Source organism: Lactuca sativa, chromosome 6, assembly GCF_002870075.4.
Source record: "Lactuca sativa cultivar Salinas chromosome 6, Lsat_Salinas_v11, whole genome shotgun sequence".
NCBI classification, from domain to species: Eukaryota; Viridiplantae; Streptophyta; class Magnoliopsida; order Asterales; family Asteraceae; genus Lactuca; species Lactuca sativa.
In genome coordinates, this window is record NC_056628.2 from 132,358,669 (window position 1) to 132,368,841 (window position 10,173).

Genomic DNA, 10,173 nt, shown 5'->3' on the forward strand with positions numbered 1-10,173 from the left:
AAATATATTAAGTTTGTCGGTTTACCACTAAAACCAGGTTTAAAAAAATGATGAAAACAAGCTTAAAACATTTGATGAATTTTTTTTATGAAAACAATATTATTGTTATCTTTTTTATCTTATTAAAAAAATAAGTTCAATATTAATAAATTAATAAAGTTTGTAATAAAAATATAATTATTAAATAATAAAGTTAATAATAATTAGGTTATTATGAAGTATACGTGATACAAACTCTTTTAGTTAGAAGTCCCGGTCTTCTATTTTCTTTTGCCCATTAGACTTTCTGGTATAGTCATTACGAGAGCTTCCGTGGTCTATATGACCACTAACCACAAATGTGAACATCATCCCATAGTGTTAGTGGTAGCTAGTGGTGGAACACTTTCGTTGTCATCTGTGGTGAGGAGCACGGATCACCACACCCAATCAACTCCATTCTCTCTTTATTATCTCTATCTCTCTGCCTTTTTCCATGTCTCTCTACAATTTAATTAATTAAAAAAAATATATTTTTTATTTTAATAATCAAAAAATAAGAGGGATATAATGATGAGTATCCCAACCTTTTAGTGATAACTAGTGGTAATGATGTGTCACCCACAGTTAGTGGTGGATATGACGGATGTATTTAGTATGTATTTTTGTGATAGTCTATGTTCCCTTATTTCTAGCAATTAGTGGTCTATTATAACTAGTTTATTTCCATTATTTACGTTTCCAATTTAATAGTAGTTATAAGTTGCATCTATTTATTCATGTATTGCATTCTTTATGGAAAATTAACAAGAAAATTGTTCCAAGTCTTGTTTCTTCTTTGTGTGTTCTTACTAGGATACTCACCATCTCAAATTAGCTTCTATCAATCAATATGTATAAAAGTTAGTCTAATGATTATAAATGTGATTATTATAGGATAATGAAAAAAATAGATGTATAAAATGGTGTATCATAACAAGTGGTGTGTTATTCTAACATGACCCTTCACAAAATGGATGTTTTCTTCAAAATCTAGATCAATAAAGCTACGCTGTTATTAAGGTGATAACGCCTAATAACGTCTAAGGACACCGCTCCTGCTCCTCTCCACTGTTATTGCACGTTATAGGTATTATTGTTGCTTCCTGTTACGACCACAACATTTGGTAACAACGTTTCCTTTTTCTTTTTTTGGCTTTTTCTGCTAATAAGACGTGTGGACTTTGCCCACTTCTATCACTCTAATATTGCTACTTATATAGGTGGTCATACTAATAATCATTAATAACAATCGAAATCCGAATTGATATCGTGTTTTTAGCTTCCTTTGGAAGTATGCGAGGAATCTTCGTTGTGGATGAAGTGACGCATAACAAGCTTGGTCGGTCCATTCTGCATTCCATGTCAGATTTGCTTTCCCATGACACCCTACGGGAAGCTTCAGTGAGCCCTACTATACTGACCCTTGTACTACTACTACACACTCACCTCTATTTAACGAAGAAAGTTGATGTATTAGTCCTCAACTAAACCAAGATTTCGATTAGCACTCTAGAAGAACATGATAATGAAGGATGTGACTCAGTTAGGGTCTGTAATGGCCGGTTTGATGTTCGTGTGGGCAATATTCCAGCAATGGTTTCCAGAAGAGCTTGGTAATCATATTCAAAACTATTTTCGAAGACTTGGAAGTTATTTCTACCCTTATATCACCATCACTTTTCCTGAATACCAATCGGGTGAGTTCAAACGAAGCAAGGCCTATATTGCAATCGAACGATACCTAGCCATCAACTCCTCCGATAGAGCTAAAAAGCTCAAAGCAAATGTTATTAAGGACGGAAAATCTGTTGTCCTAAGCATGGACGACTACGAAGAGGTCACAGATGAGTTCGAAGGCATGAAAATCTGGTGGAGTTCGAGCATAACCATCTCGCAACAACGGTCTCTCTTTACTAACGATGATGGCGAGAAGCGATCCTACAAGCTCACTTGCCATCGTAAACACAGAGAGATCATCACCAAAGTCTACCTGCACCATGTGCTTGATGAAGGAAAGGCCATTGTCATGAAAAGCAGGCAACGAAAGCTCTATACCAATGGCAACATGACCTCGTGGAATCACATCATATTCGAGCACCCTTCTACTTTTGATACTCTTGCAATGCACCCGGAAAAGAAGAAGGATATTTTGGATGATCTGATGACATTCATCAAGTCTAAAGATTACTACAAGAAGGTGGGAAGGTCATGGAAGCGAGGATATCTTCTTTATGGTCCCCCAGGAACGGGAAAGTCTAGCATGATTGCTGCCATGGCTAACCTTCTTGATTACGATATCTATGATCTTGAATTAACCTCCGTGAGTAATAACACAGATTTGAAGAAGCTACTCATCGGCACAACAAGTAAGTCGATAATTGTGATAGAGGATATCGACTGTTCACTTGATCTCACTGGTCAAAGAAAGAAGAAGAAGGAGAAGAAGCAGAAGGAGAAGGAGAAGGAGAAGGAGAAGAATCCGGCTCAGAAAAAGGAAAAAGATAAGATAACGGGTAGTGATGTAACTTTGTCTGGGTTGTTGAACTTCATTGATGGGTTATGGTCGGCTTGTGGTAGTGAAAGACTGATCGTGTTCACTACGAATCACCTTGAAAAGCTTGACCCTGCTCTTATTAGGAGAGGAAGAATGGATAAGCATATCGAGCTTTCCTATTGTTGTTTCGAAACGTTTAAGGTGTTGGCCAAAAACTATTTGGATCTTGAATCACACGACTTGTTTTCACCCATCAGTCGACTACTGGAGGAGACAAACATTAGTCCAGCTGATGTTGCCGAAAATTTGATGCCAAAATCATCTCAAGAGAATGCCGAGAGTTGTTTAAAGCACCTGATCAAAGTTCTGAATAATTCAAAAGAAGAAGCAAGGCTGAAAGCTATGGAAGATTCTAGGGTTAAAGCTTCCCAATCAGAATCAAGTATTGTAGAATCAAGCGATGAAGAATCAAGTGACGGAGAGGGTTGATTTCCAAATGGGACAGGGTTTTTCAGTCTATAGCTATTGTAATGTTAGCATATAAAATATTATTATTATTATTATTATTATTATTATTATTGTTTCTTTAATTAACAGTTTAGGTAAGTTAACGCTTAGATTGATTGTGTATTTTTAACTCTTATTATCTCTTTTTGTGTAATCTTTCTGTTGTAATAAAAGAGTATTTTATTTTATTATATATTATTTATTTATTTATATTTGTCATTTGTTACCATCTATTATTAGTATTATATATCTCATAACTAATAGTTAATGTCTTGTTCTTTTGTCAACTTATGAATTGTTTGTTTTAAATTTTAAATTTTAAATGTTTTATCTTAATTATATTAAATTAATAACATTATAATAAAAAATTAAATTAAATTAATACAGATCAAAAGATGATTTAGTTTAATGTATTTATTTAAGTCAACGATTATAATTTTATGTAATTAAAAATATATCTTAATTAATAATTTATTTAAATAATTAATTAATAATTTTGAATTTTTATTAGAAAAAATTAATTAATTTTATAACTATGATTCACAAGATTCATAAACCAGTTTAGCTTATAAATTTAGTGTCTTTACGTGTTAAAGTATAGTATATACCCGATATTTTTTAAAATATTTCGGTGTAGATTTTCTGTAAATAGTACTGATAATACTTTTTAAGGACATTTTATTTTGCTAGAAAAATTTTCCTCAAAAATTGATGATAGTCATCGGTTAAATTTACCTACACATAAGTTATATCAATGTCAGGAGTAAATTACCTGTAAAGAAAAATTGAGCACCTATGTGTTAGTAAGTAGGTAGGTTTTACATTAAGGAACGGGGTAAATAATTTGGGATTTTAGTGTATTTTCGTAACTTAAGAACTTTTAATTGTGACTTTTATCATAATACCATTGTTTTTCTTACCATCATCATATTTACACTGATACAATCATGGGAAACAGATGTGAAAGAGAGATAGAGAGAGGATGAGAAAACTTGTCAAACTTTCTTCTTGGTTCGCTGTCAAATCTTGAACTAAAAAGTGGGGATAAATTGTATAAACACAAACAACACATGTCTAATCAAAAGGGTGTGAATGTAGAAAATGGGTAAGAAGGGCAGTTATTTTTTTATTTTATTTATTTATTTATTTATTTATTTATTTATTCAGTTTCTTAGTTCTCTATATTTAGTACTGCAAAAAGCCAACACAACCTTGGTTCTTTCTTTCTTTATTGATTATCTTTATTTTTTCAATATTCGTTTGTTGAAATTAAAAAACACTATTAACATGAAACAAACATTAAGAATTTCAATAAGATCTAGCTTACCAAAACAGGTTTCAATAACTCTTATGTTTAAAAACTATCATACTATTAAAATTCTAACCAAAAAAAAGATATACAATAAAGTCTTAATATTTTCAATGATTCGACCAAAAAGTTCAAAACTTTATTTTTTGACTGTAAAGTCCTGATGAACGGTTTGACCAGAAAGTCCTAAACTTTATTCTGTTGACAGTAAAGTCTTAATTACCAACTAACCAGGAAAAAATGATAAACGTGTCAAAAATTGCTAGTAGTTAGGATTTTACTATAAAAAAATGTTTATGATTTTTTGTAATATATTGACATTTTAGTATATATTTCCATAATATTGTAGTTGATGGCACTTTCACATAATAGAATTAAAAAGAGAATAGAAAAAAAAAACACATTGTTAAGCTAAACTGGGGTTGTCAAGATCGGTCCTATATGAATCGGGAAAATGACTTATTAAGGTAACTAACTATTTCAATTGTCCATATATAGGTAATGTTCTTTTTTGTACACATTAAGGTAACTAACTTGTTTTGTTTGTTCACATTTAGGTAATATGACCGGCTATCACCTGTTTTTGCTTATGTGGCATCCACCTGGCATATGACTTGAATACGTTGCACCTACGTGGCATGGTGCATATATGAGAAAATGACTTATTAAGGTAACTAACTATTTCACTTGTCCATATATAGGTAATGTTCTTTTTTTTGTACACATTAAGGTAACTAACTTGTCTTGTTTGTTCACATTTAGGTAATATGACCGGCTATCACATGTTTTTGCTTATGTGGCATCCACCTGGCATATGACTTGAATACGTTGCACCTACGTGGCATCCACCTGGCATATGACTTGTTTTGTTTCTTCTTCCTCATCTTATTCTTCAAAACAACAAGATGAATTTCAAGCTGATCATCCATGTGATTGCGGCTTACCATCTCGTGTGAAGATTTCAAGAACTCCTGACAACCATGGAAGAAAATTTAGAGTTTGTCAAAACTCGATGGTAAATCAATATTGTTGAATATGTTGCAGGAGTTCTTGAAATCTTCACACGAGATGGTAAACCGCAATCACATAGATGATCAACTTGAAATTCATCTTGTCATTTTGAAGAATAAGATGAGGAAGAAGAAGCCATCGTTGATCGATCTAGGGTTTAGAATTAGGGGTGGAATCGTATGACACAGTTATAGTGTAATCGAATGAAGACAATATATGCACCATGCCACGTAGGTGCAACGTATTCAAGTCATATGCTAGGTGGATGCCACATAAGCAAAAACATGTGATAGCCAGTCATATTACCTAAATGTGAACAAACAAAACAAGTTAGTTACCTTAATGTGTACAAAAAAAGAACATTACCTATATATGGACAACTGAAATAGTTAGTTACCTTAATAAATCATTTTCCCATATATGCACCATGCCACGTAGGTGCAACGTATTCAAGTCATATGCCAGGTGGATGCCACATAAGCAAAAACAGGTAATAGCTGGTCATATTACCTAAATGTGAACAAACAAAACAAGTTAGTTACCTTAATGTGTACAAAAAAAGAACATTACCTATATATGGACAATTGAAATAGTTAATTACCTTAATAAGTCATTTTCCCTATATGAATTTATCTCCATTAAACTTTCGGACATTTAAGAAGACAACTACTTTTTCAATCGTATATAAAAATTAAAAATCAAACATAAAAAGCTCGTTAGAACTCAAATAAGAATATAACTGAAAACCATGTTTTGTAGTTATTTAGAACATAAAATTGTGATTTAACTAAAATTATTAATTGTTTTATAAAGTGTTTATGTCATTTAAGACTACATCTATAATAATGAGATGTTTTGTAATTTTATAAAATTGTAATGTAATTTGAAATCATGATTTTTAAAATACAAGGGTTTGTGTCATTAAACAGTAAATTTATATGAGTAGGTTATTTTGAAGTTTTCATTCAATTCTATGAAAATGTTTTTTTAATGGTTAAACAAATACTTCCATTCCAATGATGAATAAATTATACTTTCTCTGTCCTAAAATTATAGTCCATCTCTTCTTTTTGATTTGTCCCTAAATAATAGTCCGCTTCTAAAAATAAATAACATTTTTACCAACATACATTTTCATTATTACTTAACCAGCTAAACATTAAATAAAAACTAAGGACAAAACTATCATTTTATTGTATAAAGTTAGTGGTAATAAATGTTTCCTTTATCTGTATTTTTTTTTTGTCTGTGGACAATAATTTTGGGATGGAGATAGTACTTGTTAAATGTGATTCGAGCATCTGAAGCATTCTTATGAAATATTTGTGTAACACCTGGTTCTGAAAGTGCTTTGTTACTAGGGGTTGCGGCCCAATCATCAGTTTTCATGAGATTAGGCCCTTGGGAAAGGAAGGTTTTGGCCCATTTCGAATGTGAGTATTAGGGCATACGAGATCTAAGTATTTGATTGTGGCTTCGAAGGCCAAGGGCATACTCGTAAATTGACATCTCGGTCTTCTGAATATTTCGGGATCTTGTTCGGGAAGTTTTAGGTAATGAGGAGTTACTCGCATCGTAGGGTTTCTAGCCACCTTTTTGTGGATATAAAGTTCATCAGAAACAGACTAAGAACGAAGAAGTTATAGCACTTGGAAGTTATTGGCAGTTTTAGTCCTTAATGAAGATTTGTGGCATGGTGGTCCTATGCATGCATGGAATGCATGCGTCTGCTAGCTGGGTTACGCCCCGCATATAAGGGAAGATGGTTGCGGGTACGGAGAGGCGTACGCCTAATGTATGTCCAAAGTCCCTAAACCCTAAATTTTAGGGTATGCCACTATATAAAGAACATTATACCCTTAAGGATCAACCTCTTTCTCACCCTTAGATAGTTTTCACGAAACCCTAATCTTATTTGAGTGTTCTTGGAGCTAAGAAGGCCATTAGAGATCATTTTGGTGTTGTGGACCCATTTTCCAACCAAGTAAAGAGCAAGCAAGGTGATGGTTCAAAGGAGAGGTTGTAGATCTGGGATTGTTGCTTCATTTTTGACAATTTCAAGGTATAAAGATCTGAACTTGGTGGTTACTTCCTTAGATCTCTTAGGTTGAGTTTTTTGACCATTTTGGTCCAAAGGATGATGCTTTATGGTTTAAATCTGATTCCTAGGCTTGGAGTTGCCACCCTCAGTGTTAAATGAGTCCCTAAGGTAGAAAGTTATCACATTAAGTGTCTTTAATGAGTTCATGCATGAGATCTAGCCAAATCTATGGAATTTTGTTGCTATATTCCAATTTTGGGTTTATTTTGTGTGTTGCAAACCACCAAGTAATCGACTTTATGGATTAAGATGTTGACAAGGACTTGGATTTGTGATTGTAACTTCTGGATTAGAGTATTAAGCACTCAATGGGAAAAGTGGCTTAACAGGGAAGTATGTTGGGCGTACATGTAGGTACGCATAGCATACACACCATTCAGCCAGTACGCTTAGCGTACAAAGGAGTACGCCCCGCATGGGCTTGACGTGTTTTGGGCCTCGGTTTGGGCCATGCTTTGGACTTCGGGTCTTTGGGCCTCAACGGGTCATCTTAAGTCAGATAATTTAGGACAAGAGTATGCTTGGTCTTAAGGAAAGGCTCATTAAAAGGATTGGGCTCAATTTAACAAATTGGGCCATTAGTGGGCTTGGGAAGCCTACTTAGTGTTGGGCCTTTTTGTATTATGGTTTTGGGCCTTAGATATAGACCAAGTTGGACTAGGGGTAAAATGGTCATTTTACCCTAAAGAGGATTATTTTTTTGGACTAATTCTTATTTTGGGTAATGGTAGCTCGGGGAGTCGAGAGATCAGTAGTTCGGGGATCTGCTAGCTAGCAGCGAAAGGTTTATTCACAAGATTCTACAGTCAGCTTGTGATGTCAGTTTTCTCCTGTAGGAACGAGTCTAAGGCACCAATTCCGGCCCGTTTATGTATTTTAGTGTATTCTGAATTTAGATCCGATGTTGAATTTATCCCAATGTAGTTTTTATGCTTCCGGATTACGGTCCGATGTCGGGCGGGACCTGAGGAAGGTTTACATGCATGTTCCGAACTACAGTTCAATGTTGGGTGATACCCGAGGAAGGGATGCATGTTTAGTTATACTTGTTGTCTTTGTGATACTTGTATGTGCCTGGTAGGGATATGAGTGTGAACCGTATCTCATCACTAGCTGAGTATGGACGGGGTTCCATATCTCATTAGTAGCAGAGTAGGGGCGGTGCCCAAGATAGGCGGGGCCTTAAGACTAGCAATTATAGTGTCGTGTTGTTATGTACTAGCTTGATTATGATCATATGTTTGCATTTGTATAGTGGGCGGGGCCTGATGTCGGATGCGTCCGATGTCGGGCGGGGCCTGAGGTAGCGGGTTAGGCTCAATGTTTGTAGTATGTGATTACATGTATGGTATGTGGTAGTTTGGGGAGACTCACTAAGTTTCGTGCTTATGATTTTCAGTTTTGGTTTCAGGTACTTCTAGTTGCAAAGAGAAGAGCTCGGGATGACTGCATTGCACACACCAAAATGTTTTAGCCTGGGATGTTTACTCTAATGTTTTGAAACTCTGATAACAATGTTTGAGATATTATAACTTATGTTTTGAGGAAATGGGTTTATAACTGTGGTTTTACTATTAAATTAAAATAAAATTTTTGGACTGTATTTTTGGGATGTTACAATTTGGAGCACTTAGATCTTAATGGAGCACTTGAGGTTCATGGAGCAACTAACAAAGGAACGTATCAAGTGGCAAATAAACAAATCTTCCAAAAGGAGGTTTGGAGCAACTTGGATTGGTTTGGAGCAACTGGGAGTGGCTTGGAGCAACATGAAGCACTTGGAGAAACATGGAGCACTTGGAGCAACATGGAATATCAAGTTGCGCCATGTGGAAGGAAGTTGCACCATCCTTGGGGAAGTTGCGCCAAGGTGATGTTAAGCCAAGGAGATGTTGAGCCATGAAGATGTTGTTGCTCCATCAAAAAGGGAAGTTGCACCATGGAGGAGATGTTGCGCCATCATGAACCATTTTGGTACATGATGCGCCATCTTGATTCCTTTGTTGTGCCATGTTGATCCACGTATGCTTAGATGATGACCATGCTCAATAAATACACCATGTTCTGCCACCATGATGGATGTTGGACCATTAGTGTGTTAGTTAAGGACTTCGTTTTCTTTTTTGAATATTCTTGTAAGAAAATTGACGCATTCCAAAAATCATGACCAAAATTTTCATTTTTAATTATTATATAAAACCATAGTTATCAAAATCATCTCATCAAAACACAACTCAAAACATCATAAACGGTATATCCACATAAAAACAGCTGTTAAATATATCAATGTAAACATCTCAGGCTAAATATCATGGTGTGCGCAATGCAGTCATCCCGAGCTCCTCCATTTGCTACCGGAAGTAACTGAAACCAAAACTGAAAACTATAAGCACGAAGCTTAGTGAGTCTCCCCAAACTACCACATACCATACATATAACATACAACTAGGAGATACGAGCCCTGCCCACACTCAAGGAGATACGGGCCTCCCCCATATTCGGATAACAGGCCCCACCCTATGAAATACGGTCCCCACCCATACTTAGTGAGATACAAGCCCCACCCACACTCGGCTGTCTAGGAGATACGGGCCCTGCCCATACTCGACTATATAGGAGATACGGGCCCCACCCACACTCAACTAATAGTGAGATTCAGGCCCCGCCCACACTCAACTAACTAAGAAACACATATAAGTATCACACAAACAACAAGTATAACAAAATCTA

General features: G+C 35.2%; 1 protein-coding gene across 1 annotated transcript; it reads left to right on the plus strand.

Moving 5' to 3' along the window:
- The first annotated feature begins 1,482 nt into the window (after positions 1-1,482).
- On the plus strand, positions 1,483-3,228 carry LOC111887531 (AAA-ATPase At3g28580). Its single transcript, XM_023883702.3, has one exon. It carries the CDS (start codon positions 1,541-1,543, stop codon positions 3,002-3,004), a length of 1,464 nt encoding a protein of 487 aa, XP_023739470.1. The 5' UTR covers positions 1,483-1,540; the 3' UTR covers positions 3,005-3,228.
- Positions 3,229-10,173: the final 6,945 nt, after the last annotated feature.

What these genes read in the sequence shown, in the direction of transcription:
- LOC111887531 (XM_023883702.3), top strand. Translation starts at nt 1,541, where the DNA reads ATGATAATGAAGGATGTGACTCAGTTAGGGTCTGTAATGGCCGGTTTG.